The sequence below is a fragment of the Bombina bombina genome, chromosome 11, assembly GCF_027579735.1.
Source record: "Bombina bombina isolate aBomBom1 chromosome 11, aBomBom1.pri, whole genome shotgun sequence".
NCBI classification, from domain to species: Eukaryota; Metazoa; Chordata; class Amphibia; order Anura; family Bombinatoridae; genus Bombina; species Bombina bombina.
This window is the reverse complement of record NC_069509.1, coordinates 118,603,221-118,624,346: the sequence shown is the minus strand read 5'-3', so window position 1 is coordinate 118,624,346 and position 21,126 is coordinate 118,603,221. Positions and strand designations below refer to the sequence as shown.

General features: G+C 35.9%; 1 protein-coding gene across 2 annotated transcripts in view; it reads left to right on the top strand.

Moving 5' to 3' along the window:
• The window catches only part of TRRAP (transformation/transcription domain associated protein), a 382,824-nt gene that overhangs the window by 8,573 nt on the left and 353,125 nt on the right, over positions 1–21,126 (top strand). For both annotated transcript variants that reach the window (XM_053694540.1, XM_053694539.1), the window contains exons 3-12: positions 769–818; positions 1,673–1,783; positions 3,393–3,497; positions 3,627–3,710; positions 6,008–6,064; positions 14,895–15,020; positions 16,363–16,440; positions 18,624–18,712; positions 19,516–19,612; positions 19,709–19,847. In XM_053694540.1, coding sequence (XP_053550515.1) covers positions 769–818; positions 1,673–1,783; positions 3,393–3,497; positions 3,627–3,710; positions 6,008–6,064; positions 14,895–15,020; positions 16,363–16,440; positions 18,624–18,712; positions 19,516–19,612; positions 19,709–19,847 — 936 coding nt within the window. The remainder of the gene's footprint in view (positions 1–768; positions 819–1,672; positions 1,784–3,392; positions 3,498–3,626; positions 3,711–6,007; positions 6,065–14,894; positions 15,021–16,362; positions 16,441–18,623; positions 18,713–19,515; positions 19,613–19,708; positions 19,848–21,126) is intronic.

Here is a 21,126-nt window from a genome sequence, read left to right as displayed (position 1 = left end):
CCCCTAAGTACCAATTGAGCATCGTTTAAACACCACGGCCTACCTGAGTTACCCTTTGCGACTACAGTGTACCCATCTTCTGATGGTTACTTCCAGCAAGATAATGCACCATGACACAAAGCTCAAATCATCCCAAACTGGTTTCTTGAACTTGACAATGAGTTCACTGTGCTCCAGTGGCCTCGACAATCACCAGATCTTAATCCAATAGAGCACCTTTGGGATGTGGTGGAACGGGAGATTCACATCATGGATGTGCAGCCGACAAATCTGCAGCAACTGCATGATGCTATCATGTCAATATAAACCAAAATGTCTGTGGAACCTTGTTGAATTTATGCCACGCAAAATTAAGGCAGTTCTGAAGGCAAAAGGTGGTCGAACCCGGTACTAGCAAGGTGCACCTTATAAAATGGCCGTTGAGTGTGTGTGTGTAATATATATTTTATATATATATATAAAGCAAGTAAGAATGCGGAACAATATATTTCCCACGTCTGATTCTCTGGTCAATAAGAGCACTCAATTATATAATATTTATTCCCTGGCACCTAAATGTGTTAGTTTTGTAATTTTACATTTGAGCCACAGTTTACTATTTTTTTTGTGACATTAGGCATGCGTTCAGATGGCTGTATTAAAAAAAACGTGATGAATGTCTGCTCAGTGTGTTCAGATGTTTCTAAAATCCAGTGTAATAGAGTTTACTGACTTAAATATTTTTTTCAGTCACCTTATATACCTTTATTTTTTTTTTATTTATTAAAGCTGACGAAACTAAGTTGAAGATGATGCAAGAAGTCAGTGAAAATTTTGAGGTATGTCCTTATATAACTGATGGGGAAAGGCTTTTTGATACAGAGAACATGTCTTGGAAAATGCCCAAATTGCTTGAATTTATTCCAGAGTACGTTGGATTGATATAAAGTTTTGTACTGTAACATTCTGTAAATATTGCTTGCTGGTTAGTGACCTATTATAATGTAGGATTTGTAATTTATCCAGTTAGAGCTCCACCCCAGCAAAGTTACAGAATTCTAAAATTTAAAGGGATATAAAACCCCAAATTTTTCTTTCACAAGTAAAATATTTTTCTTTGTTTTTTAATGTTATGCCCTGTCTGAATCACAAAATAAACATTTTAACTTTCATGTCCCTTTGAAGCAACATTAAAATATTTTTGTTATAAATCTATAACAAAATAAGCACTTATACACATCTTAAAAGTAAGCCAAATTTGCATGCGTTTGCAATCCATAGACATATCTCTTGTAAAGTCTATAAAATATCTTTTAGTGTTCCTACATGGTTAATATTCTAGACAACTTAATGCAATGGGGGAAGTTTATTTTAGAAAACAGTACAAAAAAGCAAAATGATGATAAAATCAAACTTGATCAACCTCAATAATATGAAATGTGGTGTGTTTGAGCCTGTAAGGTGTATGTGTGTGTTTGTGTAAGTGCACATTTCATAGGAGGTGCTGAGAGCAAAACTGATAAGATCTGATTGCTTTGTTACATTATGAGTATATATTGTATCCCTAAAATACCTTTTATACTCAAAACTTTATTATGTATATAAATGGGGCATATTTAGGTTTCATACAATATTTTGTGTCTTTAACCCATTATGGAATTACTACATACTGCATTTATGTGTTCGCTTATAGAATGTTACCACCTCAGCCCAGTATTCCACTTTCCTGGAACACATCATCCCACGCTTTTTAACGTTCCTTCAGGATGGGGAGGTTCAGTTTCTTCAAGAGAAACCTGCGCAGGTATTATCTGAAATATTGCCTCTAGAATGAATATCTAATACTATTTTTATTTATTGATGCACATCAAAACTACTAATTAAAAACATTGCCTTAAATTGTTTGCATTCTGCTCACATGGTACATCCAGAGAATCATAATAATGTGCTGGCTAGTCAAGTGAGAGCAAAACAAATTAGCAATTTTAGTATAAGCAATGTTGTTCATTCAAGTTTCAATAACTTTTAGTTAAGGTCATGGTAAACTTTACAGGTTTTAAAATCCGGCCCAGAATCGAATCCATATTTTAGATGGACTTTAATTGATCACTTCTTATAAAGATGCGCTGTAACTTTTTAATCTAGCGGCTCCATTCAAATACCGAAGCTCCAACCGCCCACTTCAAAACTATTTTTTTTTTTTTTGTGAGCTGACGGTTTTGACTGTTCTCCATTCAGACCTCTAGCTAAAAAAAATAAAAAATGGTGCGAGTGCCGTGTAGCTAGAGCGCCGATTGGAGAACAGTCAAAACTGCTAGCTCACAAAAAAGAATTGCTTATATTTTGGACCTGATTTTAAAATATGGAAAGTTTACCATCACTTTAAAGGACCATTGAATACAGTAGAATTGCATAATCAACAATGGCATAATAAGACAATGCAACATCACTTATTCATTTTAAATAAGCAGTAGATTTTTCTGACAAGCTTCAAATTTTACTTCAATTTGCTCCCCCCCCCCGCCGTATCACATGATAGCCACCACTCATATTTATACAATGTGCACTCTTGCACATGCTCATTATGAGCTGGTTCCTTAGAAAGTGTTCATATAAAAAGACTGAACAATTTGATAATGGATGTGAAGTGGATTGGATTGAAATCTGAATGCTCTATCTGAATCATGAAAGTTGAATATTGACATTAGTGTCCCTTTAATGTACTTAGTGACTTAGGTAAAATGTCATTCTGGCCACATACAAGAGGACAGTCCAGTTTAGAAGTCACATTTATTTATTTTTGATAGCTTGCTTATCTTCATGTAGGAGTTCCTGATAAGACTAGTAGATTGCACAATTTTCCCCTAGAAAAGCATATTCCTAAGAAGCATTTAGGGGTCGATTTATCAGTCTTCCCACCCCTTTGACTGCAGGTTCTCACAAAGAACCTGCAGTCCATATTTATGAAGCAGCGGTCATGAAACCGCTGCTTCCCTAACCTCTTCTCCAGCTCTTAGGTGGCGAATTTCAATCTCCCCGGTCTCGTCTGACCGGGAGATTGACAGCTCCTGCCCGCGCCTGATTGGCTCTGCATGGGCAAGGAGCGGCATTGCACAAGAGCGCAAAATTGCGTTCTTGTGCAATGCTGATTTCCGGCAATGGAATTTAGCCCGTCAGAGGCGAGCTGTGACGTACAGCGGCACATATGTACGCCCCTGTCCGCCGTAGCATGATAAATAGACCTCTTAGTATCACAACTATAATGTCCGAGAAACACATGAGTATAAAACAAATAGAAACACCATTTTATAAAATATTTACTTGCGATATATATATATATATACTGTATATATTTTTTTTAGTTTAAAAGCAATTGTTCATCCTCCTTTATAAAAATGTTGTCTGTTTTTCAGCAATTGCGTAAATTGGTCTTAGAAATAATCCACAGGATCCCCACCAACGAACACCTACGTCCTCATACAAAGAACATCCTCTCTGTAATGTTCCGCTTCCTTGAGGTATTTGTACAATATTTCTTTACGTAGTTGTTAATGTTAACAATAAAGACTAGATGTTGCACATAATGTCCTTTTAGCTTATTGAATACACTGTTTCTTTATATTTATGTTTCCTCCTGTGTCCTGTAGACAGAGAATGAAGAGAATGTTTTGATCTGCTTGAGAATCATCATTGAGCTACACAAACAGTTCAGACCTCCCATAACACAAGAGGTAATTTGTTTTTGTGGAGGTATTGAAACCTAAAAGGTAAAATAAACATTTTTATGAGGCTTTGTGCTAGGAGCAGACATCTCTAAATTATACTTTACCTGCTCACAACACATTAATTATTGATGGAATATCTTTTATAGCCCTTAAAATAACAGAAATCGTATTAGTTGGTTTAATAGAGGAAACCTATTTGTGTGGGGTTGAGAAGAGGGGAAAAGGCATTCTGCAATACAAAAGTAATTAATACTTTTTAAAGGGACGTTAAAGACTAAATAAATGCTAGATAGAATGAAGCATTCAAAGAAAAGATTAGTCTGAGAATAACATGTAGATATATTTTTTTTAGTTTGATTAGCTGTTTAAATAGTGTCAAAATAAGTTTAAAGATTTAGCTTCTAAAGCAATGGGAGCTGCCATGTTGTAAATTAGGTTACCTTCTCTGCTGTGGCCAATTAGGGACAGTTATAAATAGGTCACTAGAGTGTCCAGCCAATGGCAGTGTGGGATATAACCGTGTTCTGCACTTCCATTTCTAACAGGAACTAAAAAGTTCACAATGACAAAATAAACAATGAAAGTATATTGCAGAGTTGTGTGTGTATCATTTTATATTACCATTTCAAAGTGTTTAATGTCTCTTTAAATATTGTACATTTACATACTACAAGACTTTTTTTTGTCATTTTTAATACCACAAACGTGACTAAAAAAACATCAAAAATGTTGGAACTTCCTTTAGTTAAAGCTCCTATTTTTGTCAGAGCACAGGGTGCCAACTGTTTTTTTTATTTTTTATATTCAGCCCAAACTTAACCTGATTTTACTACTGTTGATGCCATATATTATGGTATTTCTGGTACTTTCATTATTTGCACTTGTTTTGGTAATCTATATATGGATCTTAAGACTTATCCATAAGGTATTCTTACACAAAGATCTATAAAGGAGTATAAGGTGTTTAAGACAGAGACATGCGTTACAGCTGTGGGGCTAAAGGGGTGAGCTGTACTTTTAACTATGTGTTTAACCACTTTTTGGGGCTAAACACAGATTTGCAGGGTTGATAGTGATGAAAAGGCATGCACTACTGAATGAGAGTTTATATTTTTTTATTGTAGTGTCTCTTTAAGGTTAAAAGATTTTATTTATATATATATATATATATATATATATATATATATATATATATATATATATATATATATATATATATATATATATATAAAATTTATATTTGCGCACACTTGCTACATGAGCAGGTCTACTTGCAACGTTTGGCCATTTCTGTATGAGCTCTTAACACTTGTGTATCAAAAATGTTAATTGCCTTGAGAGTGTTTTGAACGTTGAATAGCAGTAAGATAGATACTCTATCTCCTGAGCTATTTGGACTTCAGCAACTCTCCCCCCTCATTTATAACAACCCCAAATACCAGAGTAGATTTTAAAGGGACAGTCTATACCAAAATTGTTATTGTTTAAAAAGATAGATAACGCTTCTACTACCCATTCTCCAGCTTTGCACGACCAACATTGTTATATTAATATACTTTATAACATTTAAACCTCTACATTTCTGCCTGTTTCTAAGTCACTACAGACAGCCTCTTATCGCATGCTTTTTTATTAGCTGTTCACAACAGGAGACTGCTAGTTCATGTGAGCCATATAGAGAACAATGTGCTCTCTCCCGTGAAGTTTTCCAGGACACAGCACTAATTGACTAAATCAATAGATAATAAATAAATAGCCATGTGATCAGGGGGCTGTTAGAAAAGGATTTAGATACAAGGTAATCACACAGAGGTAAAACGTATATTAATATAACTATGTTTGTTATGCAAAACTGGGGAATGGGTAATAAAGGGATTATCTATCTTTTTAAACCATAAACATGTTGGAGTAGATTTTTTCTTTAAGTAGTAGATGCCTGAGCAAAATAATATCTTCCTTTTTAGTGGTATTTTTTTATAAAATAAATCTAGAGAACTCCTTTTATGTAAAAACTTGGTACGGCTGCTTTTGCTTTATTTTGTATTTACATTTTTTATTTGTATTTTATTTTTATTGTATAAGTCCTCATATGTACATATAATAACACATAATAAATATTTGTTTTGTAGAGTTTAGCCCACCTAATATTCAGATGTTTTAAAATAACAGCACTGAGCATGGAAAGCTTAGTAAAATTGAACTATGCCTACTTTTTTTTTAATAACTTTCCACACTATTTTAACTTAATATCAGAATTGCTTTTTAAAATTACTTACTTTATTTTCTCCCCCCATTTCTTACAGATTCATCATTTTCTGGACTTTGTGAGGCAGATTTACAAGGAGCTTCCTAAAGTGGTAGTAAGTGTTCTGTTGATATTTCAGCTTGTTTTTGTTTTAACCCCTTAACGACCAGTATCGTACCCTGTACTTCGCTGATCTTTCTATGAGGCTTGAATTTTTAATAGCACAGTCTCGCCTCTGGCAGCTGGACCCACACTAATTATTACAAAAAAAAAACTTAACCACCGACGTCGTACAGGGTACGTTGTGGTTAAGGGTACATGAAAGCCCCCAAAAATTCTTTCACGATTCAGATAGAGCAGATATCCTCAATCTTGGCCCTCCAGAGGTTTTGGAACTACATTTCCCATGATGCTCAGCCAGCATATCAGCTGGCTGAGCATCATGGGAAATGTAGTTCCAAAACCTTTAATAAAAACGATTCATTAGTACAAACCACAAAATCAACATAGTTGTCACATACAATCTGGTATGTTCTTTATTAGGCACTACTAAAAGGGATATATATTCTTTGAAGCCTGTACACAACTTTTTGAAGCTTGGGCACAAAACATATTTCTTTCATGTAATTAGCAAGAGTCCATGAGCTAGTGACGTATGGGATATACATTCCTACCAGGAGGGGCAAAGTTTCCCAAACCTCAAAATGCCTATAAATACACCCCTCACCACACCCACAAATCAGTTTTACAAACTTTGCCTCCCGTGGAGGTGGTGAAATAAGTTTGTGCTAGATTCTTCGTTGATATGCGCTTCGCAGCAGGCTGGAGCCCGGTTTTCCTCTCAGTGTGCAGTGAATGTCAGAGGGATGTGAAGAGAGTATTGCCTATTTGAATTCAATGATCTCCTTCTACGGGGTCTATTTCATAGGTTCTCTGTTATCGGTCGTAGAGATTCATCTCTTACCTCCCTTTTCAGATCGACAATATACTCTTATATATACCATTACCTCTACTGATTCTCGTTTCAGTACTGGTTTGGCTTTCTACTACATGTAGATGAGTGTCCTGGGGTAAGTAAGTCTTATTTTTTGTGACACTCTAAGCTATGGTTGGGTACTTTTATATAAAAGTTCTAAATATATGTGTTTAAACATTTATTTGCCTTGATTCAGGATGTTCGATATTCCCTATTTCAGACAGTCAGTTTCATTATTTGGGATAATGCATATGAATAATCAATTTTTCTTACCTTAAAAAATTGACTTTTTTTCCTGTGGGCTGTTAGGCTCGCGGGGGCTGAAAATGCTTCATTTTATTGCGTCATTCTTGGCGCGGACTTTTTTGGCGCAAAAATTTTCTTTGTCATTTCCGGCGTCATACTTGTCGCCGGAAGTTGCGTCATTTTTTTGACGTTTTTGCGCCAAAAATGCCGGCGTCACCGGATGTGGCGTAATTTTTGGCGCCAAAAGCATTTAGGCGCCAAATAATGTGGGTGTCTTTTTTGGCGCTAAAAAATATGAGCGTCATTATTGTCTCCACATTATTTAAGTCTCATTGTTTATTTGCTTCTGGTTGCTAGAAGCTTGTTCATTAGCATTTTTTCCCATTCCTGAAACTGTCATTTAAGGAATTTGATCAATTTTGCTTTATATGTTGTTTTTTCTATTACATATTGCAAGATGTCTCAGATTGACCCTGAATCAGAAGCTACTTCTGGAAAATCGCTGCCTGATGCTGGATCTACCAAAGTTAAGTGTATTTGTTGTAAACTTGTGGTATCTGTTCCTCCGGCTGTTGTTTGTGATGAATGTCATGACAAACTTTCTAATGCAGATAATATTTCCTTTAGTAATGTTCCATTACCTGTTGGTGTTCCTGTTAACATAAGAGATTTTGTTTCTAAATCTATTAGGAAGGCTATGTCTGTTATTCCTCCTTCCAGTAAACGTAAAAGTTTTTTAAAACTTCTCATTTTTCAGATGAATTTTTAAATGAACATCATCATTCTGATTCTGTTTCTGATAATGATTCTTCTGGTTCAGAGGATTCTGTTTCAGAGATTGATACTGATAAATCTTCATATTTATTTAAAATGGAATTTATTCGTTCTTTACTTAAAGAAGTCTTAATTGCTTTAGAAATAGAGGAATCTGGTCCTCTTGATACTAAATCTAAACGTTTAAATACGGTTTTTAAACCTCCTGTAGTTATTCCGGAAGTTTTTCCCATCCCTGATGCTATTTCTGAAGTGATTTCCAGGGAATGGAATAATCTGGGTAATTCTTTTACTCCTTCTAAAAGGTTTAAGAAGTTGTATCCTGTGCCATCTGACAGATTACAGTTTTGGGACAAAATCCCTAAAGTTGATGGGGCTATCTCTACTCTTGCTAAACGTACTACTATTCCTACGGCAGATAGTACTTCCTTTAAGGATCCTTTAGATAGGAAAATTGAATCCTTTCTAAGAAAAGCTTACTTATGTTCAGGTAATCTTCTTAGGCCTGCTATATCTTTGGCAGATGTTGCTGCAGCTTCAACTTTCTGGTTGGAGGCTTTAGCACAACAAGTAACAGATCATAATACTCATAGCATTGTTAATCTTCTTCAACATGCTAATAACTTTATTTGTGATGCCATCTTTGATATCATTAGGGTTGATGTCAGGTATATGTTTTTAGCTAGAAGAGCTTTATGGCTTAAAACTTGGAATGCTGATATGTCTTCTAAGTCAACTTTGCTTTCCCTTTCTTTCCAAGGGAATAAATTGTTTGGTTCACAGTTGGATTCTATTATTTCAACTGTTACTGGGGGGAAAGGAACTTTTTTACCACAGGATAAAAAATCTAAAGGTAAATATAGGGCTGCTAATCGTTTTCGTTCCTTTCGTCACAATAAGGAACAAAAACCTTATCCTTCCCCTACAGGAACGATATCAGTCTGGAAACCATCTCCAGTCTGGAATAAATCCAAGCCTTTTAGAAAGCCAAAGCCAGCTCCCAAGTCCACATGAAGGTGCGGCCCTCATTCCAGCTCAGCTGGTAGGGGGCAGATTACGATTTTTCAAAGAAATTTGGATCAATTCGGTTCAAAATCTTTGGATTCAGAACATTGTTTCACAGGGGTACAGAATAGGCTTCAAGATAAGGCCTCCTGCAAGAAGATTTTTTCTTTCTCGTGTTCCAATAAATCCAGTGAAGGCTCAAGCGTTTCTGAAATGTGTTTCAAATCTAGAGTTGGCTGGAGTAATTGTACCAGTTCCAGTTCTGGAACAGGGTCTGGGGTTTTACTCAAATCTATTCATTGTACCAAAGAAGGAGGATTCCTTCAGACCAGTTCTGGATTTAAAAATATTGAATCGTTATGTACGAATACCAACATTCAAAATGGTAACTATAAGGACTATTCTGCCTTTTGTTCAGCAAGGGCATTATATGTCCACAATAGATTTACAAGATGCATATCTGCATATTCCGATTCATCCAGATCACTATCAGTTTCTGAGATTCTCTTTTCTAGACAAGCATTACCAGTTTGTGGCTCTGCCGTTTGACCTAGCAACAGCTCCAAGGATCTTTACAAAGGTTCTCGGTGCCCTACTATCTGTAATCAGAGAACAGGGTATTGTGGTATTTCCTTATTTGGACGATATCTTGGTACTTGCTCAGTCTTCACATTTAGCAGAATCTCATACGAATCGACTTGTATTGTTTCTTCGAGAACATGGTTGGAGGATCAATTTACCAAAGAGTTCGTTGATTCCTCAGACAAGAGTAACCTTTTTAGGTTTCCAGATAGATTCAGTGTCCATGACTCTGTCGTTAACGGACAAGAGACGTCTGAAATTGGTTTCAGCTTGTCGAAACCTTCAGTCTCAATCATTCCCTTCGGTAGCCTTATGCATGGAAATTCTAGGTCTTATGACTGCTGCATCGGACGCGATCCCCTTTGCTCGTTTTCACATGCGACCTCTTCAGCTCTGTATGCTGAACCAGTGGTGCATGGATTATACAAAGATATCACAATTAATATCTTTAAAACCGAATGTACGACGCTCTCTGACGTGGTGGACAGACCACCATCGTTTAGTTCAGGGGGCTTCTTTTGTTCTTCCGACCTGAACTGTGATCTCAACAGATGCAAGTCTGACAGGTTGGGGAGCGGTATGGGGGTCTCTGACAGCGCAGGGGGTTTGGGAATCTCAGGAGGCGAGATTACCAATCAACATTTTGGAACTCTGTGCGATTTTCAGAGCTCTTCAGTCGTGGCCTCTTCTAAAGAGAGAGTCGTTCATTTGTTTTCAGACGGACAATGTCACAACCGTGGCATATGTCAATCATCAAGGAGGGACTCACAGTCCTCTGGCTATGAAAGAAGTATCTTGAATACTTGTATGGGCGGAATCCAGCTCCTGTCTAATTTCTGCGGTTCACATCCCAGGTATAGACAATTGGGAAGCGGATTATCTCAGTCGCCAAACATTACATCCGGGCGAATGGTCTCTTCACCCAGAGGTATTTCTCCAGATTGTTCAAATCTGGGGACTTCCAGAAATAGATCTAATGGCTTCTCATCTAAACAAGAAGCTTCCCAGGTATCTGTCCAGATCCAGGGATCCTCAGGCGGAAGCAGTGGATGCATTGTCACTTCCTTGGAAGTATCATCCTGCCTATATCTTTCCGCCTCTAGTTCTTCTTCCAAGAGTGATTTCCAAGATTCTGAAGGAGCGTTCGTTTGTTCTGCTGGTGGCTCCAGCATGGCCTCACAGGTTTTGGTATGCGGATCTTGTTCGGATGGCTACTTGCCAACCGTGGACTCTTCTGTTAAGACCAGACCTTCTATTGCAAGGTCCTTTTTTCCATCAGGATCTCAAATCCTTAAATTTGAAGGTATGGAGATTGAACGCTTGATTCTCAGTCATAGAGGTTTCTCTGACTCCGTAATTAATACTATGTTACAGGCTCGTAAATCTGTGTCTAGGAAGATATATTATCGAGTCTGGAAGACTTACATTTCTTGGTGTTCTTCTCATCATTTTTCTTGGCATTCTTTTAGAATTCCTAGAATTTTACAGTTTCTTCAGAATGGTTTGGATAAAAGTTTGTCTGCAAGTTCCTTGAAAGGACAAATCTCTGCTCTTTCTGTTCTTTTTCACAGAAAGATTACTAATCTTCCTGATATTCATTGTTTTGTACAAGCTTTGGTTCGTATAAAACCTGTCATTAAGTCAATTTCTCCTCCTTGGAGTTTGAATTTGGTTCTGGGGGCTCTTCAAGCTCCTCCGTTTGAACCTATGCATTCGCTGGATATTAAATTACTTTCTTGGAAAGTTTTGTTTCTTTTGGCCATCTCTTCTGCTAGAAGAGTTTCTGAATTATCTGCTCTTTCTTGTGAGTCTCCTTTTCTGATTTTTCATCAGGATAAGGCGGTTTTGCAAACTTCATTTAAATTTTTACCTAAGGTTGTGAATTCTATTAACATTAGTAAAGAAATTGTGGTTCCTTCTTTGTGTCCTAATCCTAAGAACTCTAAGGAAAGATCGTTGCATTCTTTGGATGTAGTTAGAGCTTTGAAATATTATGTTGAAGCTACTAAAGATTTCATTAAGACTTCTAGTCTATTTGTTATCTTTTCTGGTTCCAGGAAAGGTCAGAAGGCCTCTGCCATTTCTTTGGCGTCTTGGTTAAAGTCTTTGATTCATCATGCTTATGTTGAGTCGGGTAGAACTCCGCCTCAAAGGATTACAGCTCATTGGACTAGGTCAGTTTCTACTTCCTGGGCATTTAGGAATGAAGCTTCGGTTGATCAGATTTGCAAAGCAGCAACTTGGTCTTCTTTGCATACTTTTACTAAATTCTACCATTTTGATGTGTTTTCTTCTTCTGAAGCAGTCTTTGGTAGAAAAGTACTTCAGGCAGCTGTTTCAGTTTGATTCTTCTGCTTATAATTTCATTTTTTTTCATTTTAAGATTTAAAACTTTGTTTGGGGTGTGGATTATTTTTCAGCGGAATTGGCTGTCTTTATTTTATCCCTCCCTCTCTAGTGACTCTTGCGTGGAAGATCCACATCTTGGGTATTCTTTATCCCATACGTCACTAGCTCATGGACTCTTGCTAATTACATGAAAGAAAACATAATTTATGTAAGAACTTACCTGATAAATTCATTTCTTTCATATTAGCAAGAGTCCATGAGGCCCACCCTTTTTCTGGTGGTTATGATTTTTTTGTATAAAGCACAATTATTCCAATTCCTTATTTTTTATGCTTTCGCACTTTTTTCTTATCACCCCACTTCTTGGCTATTCGTTAAACTGATTTGTGGGTGTGGTGAGGGGTGTATTTATAGGCATTTTGAGGTTTGGGAAACTTTGCCCCTCCTGGTAGGAATGTATATCCCATACGTCACTAGCTCATGGACTCTTGCTAATATGAAAGAAATGAATTTATCAGGTACGTTCTTACATAAATTATGTTTTATATGTACAATCTCATTGTTATAACTGAGTGGATATCATCCAGAAAAACAATAAAATTAGGGTGGCTACCATTGAACACCCAATAAAAATAATAGAACTTAAAGGGACAGTAAAGTCAAAACTAAACTTTCATGATTCAGATAGGGCATGCAATTTTAAACAACTTTCCAATTTACTTTTATCATCAAATTTGCTTTGTTCCCTTGGTGGTATTTTTGAAAAGCTAAACCTAGCTAGGCTCAAACTGATTTCTAAACAGTTGAAAACTGCCTCCTAGCTCAGAGCATTTTGAAAGTTTTTCACAGTTAGACTGTGCTAGTTCACATGTGTCTTATCGATAACATTATGCTCACTCCCGTGAAGTTATTAGGAGTCTTTACTGATTGACTACACTGCATGTCTGTCAAAGGCACTTAAAAAAGGAGGCTGTCTGCAAAGGCTTAGATACAAGTTAATCACAGAGGTAAAACATGTATTATTATAACTGTGCTGGTTATGCAAAAACGGGGAATGGGTAATAAAGGGATTATCTATCTTTTTAAATAAGAACATTTTTGGTGTAGACCTTTAAGGTGCTACTACTTAGACAATAAGAAGTACTCAAAGAAATATTTACATAAGTGCTCTAATATTGATAATAAGAAGGCAATATAATCTGCAGACTATTAACAAACAAGTTACTATTTAGTATCTCTGTTCAGAATCCTACTGTGATTACAATTCCACCCATAACAAATAAGACTATTTACATAGATATAAATGTATGTATCTCAACCACATTAGTCAACATATAGTGTTTTTAATGTGTTTGTTTCTTTTAGTAGTAATTTTCAAAATAAAAGTTATATTTTAATCATCTCCCTTTTCCTCTCCCCTGTTATCGTGACTAATCTAATTGTTATGAATAACTGATATCAATCTTATTAAAAGTCTATTGCTATATATCTACAAACAGCTCTAGAGGGCTATATGTGTATTCCTTTTTTTGGGGGGTTCTCTTAACCCACCATAATTTTGTTCTAAGCTCAGGAGTGTGCATGTGTCAGGAGCACTATACGGCAGTAGATTTGCAAGAGCACTAGATGACAGCACTATTTCCTATCTAGGTAGCTCTTCAACAAAGTATACTATGAGGAAAAATAAATTCCAATTTGATAAGAGAAGTAAACTGGAAACTTTTTTTTTTTTTTTTATTGTATGCTCTGTCTGAACTGGGGATATCCAAACTTCCGATGAGAACTCAAAATGTTTTTGTTTTTTTTTTCTTGGTGGGCTGAAGAATAAAGTTTATCAATTCTTTTAAAGGGACAGTCAACACCAGAATTATTATTGATTAAAAAGATAGATAATCCCTTTATTACCCATTCCCCAGTTTTGCATAACCAACAGTTATAATAATAATAAACTTTTTACCTCTGTGATTACCTTGTATCTAAGCCTCTGGAAACTGCCCCCTTATTTCAGTTCTTTTGACAGACGTGCATTTTAGCCAATCAGTGCTCACTCCATGGTAAATTCACGTGCGTGAGCTCAATGTTATCTATATGACACACATAAACTAATGCCCTCTAGTGATGGAAAAACTGTCCAAATGCTTTCTGATTAGAGGCGGCCTTCAAGGTCTCAGAAATTAGCATATGATGCTTCTATGTTTAGCTTCCAACTAAGAATACCAAGAGAACAAAGCAAAATTGGTGATAAAAGTAAATTGGAAAGTTGTTTAAAATCAAAATGCCCTATTTGAATCATGAGTTTTTTTTGGACTTGACTGTCCTTTTAAAACAAAAATGTAAAATGGCAAATAATCCCTAATTAAAGGGACATGAAACCCACATTTTTTTTCTTTCATAATTCAGATAGAGAATACGATTTAAAACAAGTTTCCAATGTATTTCTATTATCAAATTGTCTTCTTTTCTTATGTTATTCTTTGTTGAAGAGATATCTAGATAGATAGCATATACCGTATCTCACAAACATTGTCTTTGAGGGTTCAGATAGAACATACAAATTTACACTGTTATGCAGGCTGTACACTCACTACTTTACATTGTAGCAAAGTGTCATTTCTTCAGTGTTGTCACATGAAAAGAGATAATAAAATATTTACAAAAATGTGAGGGGTGTACTCACTTTTGTGAGATACTGTACATGACAGGAAATCGTGCCGCCATCTATACCATTATTGAGCTTCCTGATTTTGCTTTTCAACAAAGGATAACAAGAAAACTAAGCAAATTGGATAATAGAAGTAAATTGGAAAGTTAAAATTGTATGTACTATCTGAGCCCTCAAAGAAAATGTTTTTTTGTTTTTTTTTGTCCCTGTAAAAAAACAAACCATCCTCAATACCTGCCAGACCATGTTCTGAAGTTTTCAGTTTTTATATTAATTCTTTCTGTGCTTGTTGCATTATGTTTTCTTTTCCACTTCCCAAAGTTTTTTATATCTTTTTGTTGTGCTTCTTAGAATCGTTACTTTGAGAACCCTCCAGTGATTCCGGATAACACTGTTCCTTCTCCAGAAATGGTTGGCATGATCTCCACCATAGTCGTGAAAGTAAATCCAGAACGGGACGACAGTGAAACTAGAACTGTGAGTCTTGCAGTCTTTTAATTACAATATAATGTTTAACCAAATGGCAGATTTCTTGTGTGAAGCCGCAATCCACCTCTGATCACGTTCTATTTCTATTGAAGTGATTTGAATTGCTACCTGGCGTTCAAAAATGAAATATCCATAATCAGTGAGGGTAGATCTTGCGCTAATAAATCAGAATATGTTCTCAGAAATTATAGAGAATGTAAAAAAAAAAGGTGTATAAATGTAGATAAGATGGCTACTAACAGACAAATTGAGTCTGGTGATTACATCCACATTAGAAGGGAGTGAGCCCTCCCCCATTCATAAGAGGGAATATGTCTCTTTTAAATGAAATATCTCAGCCCCCACTAAGTAAAGCAGAGAGGGAGATGGGGCCCAAAATAGCCTCTTCCCTCTCCGGGGAAAATGTTCCCTTGTTTTCATTGGGACATGTGACCACAGTTTCTTATGATCACCATTTGTATCCTAGGTGCTTTTGCCCTTTTAAACGAGATCACTTGCCCCTGTAGGTTAAACAAAAAAGAGATGGGGACTCTGTTAGATGCCTCATTCACTTCAAGTATCACCTGCATTCTAGGGGGACGCGTGTCTTTTAAATGGAGGGTTTCATGTCCCTCTGTGTGGTGTGGGGGTTTTAGACATGTGCTTGGTTCCCCTCACTATAATCAATAAGATTTATTGTGTGCAATGTCATTACATCATACTGGTGTACACATCATATCTGCACTGGGCATGCAAGAATGGTTTGCATTAATAAGTATGCAGGAATTAAAATTAAGTCTACTTAAAGGGACATGAAATCCACATTTTTTCTTTCCTGATTTAGAAAGAGAATGCAATTTTAAACATTTTTCTAATTTACTTCTATTATCTTCTTTGTTTTATTCTCTTGATATTCTTTGCTGAAAAGCATATCTAGATATGCTCAGTAGCTGCACATAGAAGCCTCGTGTGATTTGCTCACCCATGTGCATTGCTTTTTCTTCAACTAAGGATATCTAAAAAATGAAGCAAAATAAATAATAGAAGTAAATTGTAATGTTGTTTAAATTTGTATTCTCTATCTGAATCATGAAAGAAAGATTTTGGGTTTAGTGGCCCTTTAAGGCTTTGTTAGTGCGGCCAATCATAGGCAGTACAAAGTCAGTCTGCTGAGTTCTTTGTGGGCAAGCCCACCATCTTCATTTGCTGCAGACAGATACAAAGTAGTTTGAATGTAAAGAATCTGAGGTTGGGATTGAAGTATCATTTTTATATATATATATATAATCACACCGCCCGTAACTGATATCATTTTTATTTTCTATGTTATAACTCACTATTCTTCCTACAGCACACGATCATCCCAAAAGGCTCCCTATCACTTAAAGTGCTGGCAGAACTTCCAATTATTGTTGTTCTCATGTATCAGGTAAGAAATCTGTCTGAATTATGTAAATAAATAGCAGTAACTTTTGACAGACAGACTAGATTGACACTGATGAAAATGTGAGTTAAATGGACAGTCTGCTTGATTTTTTTTATTGTTTAAAAAGACAGATAATCCCTTTGTTATCCATTCACCAGTTTTGCATAACCAACGCTGTTAATAGACTTCTACCTATGTGTGTACCTTGTATCTGAGCCTCTGCAGACTCCTCCCATATCTCAATGCTTTTTACACACTTGCATTTTAGCCAATTAATGCTGACCCATGCATAACTCAACAGGAGAGAGCACAATATTGTCTATATGGCACACATGAACTATCTCTGTCTAGCTGTGAAGTTCTAATAAAATGCACTTAGATCAGAGGCGGCCTTCAAAGGCTTAGAAATCAGACTATGAGCCTACCTAGGTTTAGCCTTCAGCAAAGATCACCAAGAGAACAATGCAACTTTGATGATAAAAGAAAATTGGAAAGTTGTTTAAAATGAATCATGAAAGTTTCATTTTCACTTTACTGTCCCTTTAAAATGAACTTTGAATCATTACTCATTTATTTAAAGTCAGAGCATTTAGACGATATAGAAGGCTTTCTTTCTGCTCTGTTCAAAGGATTCCAATAGCAAGTTTACACCTGTTGGGGCATCCCCCACGGCAAGCTTTTTTTTCCCGCCTCCCACTGCTCTGCAACAGTTTATTGATCTAGACCACTGGTTTTCAAACTTTTCTTCAGACTTCCCTAATAGGCCAGATTTTCAGGATTACATTGTGTGAGAGCAGGTTATATAGCTATGTTTACTAATCAGCTGATTATTTCACCTGTGTTCTAGTTCAGATATCCACAAAATCTGGCCTTTTAGGGATACCTGAGAACAGGTTTTTAAACTAGTGATCTAGGCTGTATTCAGGTAGATTTTCAGTGCTAGATGGTGCAGATCTTTAATGTTAAACTCAGACTAGATGTATAATAATGCTTCTGATGACAAAAAAGAGAAGGGCTTGGTGTGTATGTAAAAGCCAATTAATAATAATAATAATTGGCTTTTACATACACCCCAAGCCCTTCTCTTTTTTTGTCATCAGAAGCATTATTATACATCCAGTCTGAGTTTAACATTAAAGATCTGCGCCATCTACCACTGAAAATCTACAGAGAGACTGAAAGAAGGCAGGGGTCTAACTACTAGGAGAGTTTTAGTTCTCAGTTTATTTGTAACAGATTGTTTTTTTTTTATCATCTTACAATATCTGTACATTGTTTCCTATGTATTAGGCTGTATTCAGAGCAGCACTCTTTAAAGGAGCGGTAAACAATATATTTATTTTACTAGTTGTACACAATATGTTATTTCAATGCTATCCTCACCTTGTAAAAGTAAAGATAAATCTATCTTTATTTTTTTACAAGGTGAGGATAGTGTTGCAGAAACTGATTGTGTACATGCTGCACAACTGTAGTAAAAAAAAAAAAATTAAAAAAATATATAGTTTTACTGTCTCAGTGCAGAGGGATTAAGGTTTTATTTAAAATCACTAACTAAAACTAGGACATAAGGCAAACATGTTTTAACGATCATAAATTATGCAAAATTTATTTTTTTATCCGTTATCTCTAGAAAATCCCTTAAGATTAATATAAATTTATCAGTCCTTCGCTGGATGGACCTAGTATCAATACTGCATGAGTGTTTTATACTTGTGCACACAACACAATGTAGCCATCAGTCAGCAAGCGCTACCCAGGGTACTGAACCAAAAATGTGCTGGCTCCTAAGCTTACATTCCTCATTTTTCAAATAAAGTTACCAAGAGAACAAAGAAAAATTGATAGTAGGAGTAAATTAAAAAGTTGCTTAAAATTGCATGCTTTATCTGAATCATGAAAGAAAAATTTGGGTTTCATATCCCTGTAATATCAGTCATGTCTTTATATAGTCCAATAATATGTAAAATAAATAATCTTAAACTGCTGAGGCCCCAAGCCACTAAGCCAGTATCTGTTTACAAGTGCTAAACTAAAAGATATATATATATATATATATATATATATATATATATATTATACAAAGTAATGACAAAAAAGTCACTAATCAAAATTTTCCACGTAGAAATGCATCATATGAGTCTTCATCAGTCTTGAAATGTGTGTTTATTTTTTTATTTCTGCAGCTCTACAAATTAAATATCCACGGAGTAGTGTCAGAATTTGTACCTTTGATCATGAGCACAATTGTGACCCAAGTTTCTGCCAATGCCAGGTGGGTGTCATGAAAGTAGACGTGTGATAGGCTGCAGGTGGCTGTTTTTTATTTACATTTCTAAGATCTAAATTGCACCAAAGGCACCTGGATAGATAGATAGATATAGCGACATATAGATTGAGATAGATATTGAGAGATCTTTTTATTCATAATATGTTTAAATTTTATCATTGTATTTTCCAAATTTGACTTTACAAGTAGCAGCTTAGAGCACAGGCTGTGCAATGTATGTGTAACATGCTTAAAGGGATACTGAATCCAATTTTTTTCTTTTATGATTCAAATATAGCATGCAATTTTAAGCAAATTTCTAATTTACTCTTATTATAAATTTTTCTTTGTTCTCTTGGTATCTTTATTTGAAAAAACAGGAGTGTAAGTGCCGGCCCATCTTTTGTTCTGCACCTGGGTAGCGCTTGCTAATTGGTGGTTAAATGTAGCCACCAATCAGCAAGCCCTATCCACGGTGCTAAACCAAACATGGGCCGGCCACTATGCTTTCATTCCTGCTTTTTCAAATAAAGATACCAAGAGAACAAAGAAAATGTGATAATAGGAGTACATTAGAATATTGCTTAAAATTGCATGCTCTATCTGAATTACAAAAGAAAAAAAATGGATTCAGTATCCCTTTAATTGTTATCTACATTCACTTATTCTAACTGAAAAATCTTACCCATTACCTACAAACAGATCTAAGTATTAATGCCACCTTCATCAAATCCCTTTTGTAAAATAGATTCTAGTTTATGAACGAGACTTTGGTATTATCACTTAATATATATTTCCTTTAATTTTAGGCAGCACAAGCTTTACAACAAAGAACTATATGCTGATTTTATTGCGGCTCAGATTAAAACCTTATCGTTTCTGGCTTACATTATCCGAATTTACCAGGTAAGGCTGTTTAGAGGAGCCACACACGTTTTGTCAATGATTCTCGCCTGAAAATCTTGTATTTCTTTCATTTTCTCTTGTGTGTTTGTGCTATAGGAGACGGTCTCAAAACATTCCCAGCAGATGGTGAAAGGAATGTTACAGCTACTGACTAACTGCCCACCAGAAACTGCTCATCTACGCAAGGAGCTTCTTATTGCTGCCAAGCACATACTGAGCACAGATTTACGGAGCCGTATGTATCTATAAGGGAACAATTAAAGGGATATGAAACTAAAAAAAAAATGATTTTGTTATTCAGACAGAATGTCATTCCCAGAATATGCTATGTTGAAGAGATACCTAGGTAGGCTTCTGGAACACCACATGGTGTTTGCTCTTGCAAAACTGCTGCCATATAGGGCTCTAGAAATGGGCCGGCTCCTAAGCATATGTCCCTGCTTTTCAACAAAAGATACCAAGAGAATGAAAGAAAGATTGATAATAGAATAGCAGTTAATTATAAAGTTGGTTAAAATCTCATGTTCTATCTGAATGATGAAAGAAACATTTTAAGTTTTATATCCTGAGTATATCTAAGTATAACGGCAAGACTGAGCTATTAGACCCTCCCTCCTGCAGGCTTTGTATGATAACGGCGAGACCTTGCTATTGAACACACTCCCATAGAAAGGGTACGTCACTGGTCATTAAAGGGGCATACACCAATTTTCATTTAACTGCATGTAATAGACACTACTATAAAGAATAATATGCACAGATACTGATATAAAAATCCAGTATAAAACCATATAAAAACTTACTTAGAAGCTCCCAATTTAACACTGTTAATGAGATTAGCCCGGGACACCTACTGATAGGGGCTGATAGCAGAACCTTCCCCCTCCTCTGCATATGAAAAGACCCATTATACAAACAGAAGCAGTCTGAAGTCCGTATACATCTAAAACGTTGGGACTTGGTTAGGTGTCTGAAAATCAGCACAACATTATTTAAAAATAAGCAAAACTTTACATTTTTACAAAAACACCCCCAGATGGGCTATATAAATGGATCACAAAACATTTATGCAAAGAAAAATCTAATGTATAATGTCCCTTTAAGGGGCTAAGGACTGAATGTTCACTAGCTGTTATGCAACATGACAACTGCTTGATTGGCAGACAGAGATGTGCCCCACAATCATAATCTCAGTACCCAGAGCATTCATCTTGCAAAATCACAAACTGTTACACATTTTAAGATAACCTTGTTTAGAGGTAATAAAGGAATTTTTTTTTTCTTTGGGACAGATATACATGAGCTAGCGTCTGCACTAATCAAGCAACCACTGTGTAAAATGCCCCAGGGTTAAGCTTCTGAAGCCTGAAATATGCATTTTAACCTCTTGTGGATGTTGTAGAAATCACAATTTTAAATATATTACAAATTCTTATTTTGCATGTTTAAGGGGATTTCAGTACTATTTTTTTTTGTCTGTTGTTTGACGGTAGATTGCCAGGAATGTATGATTT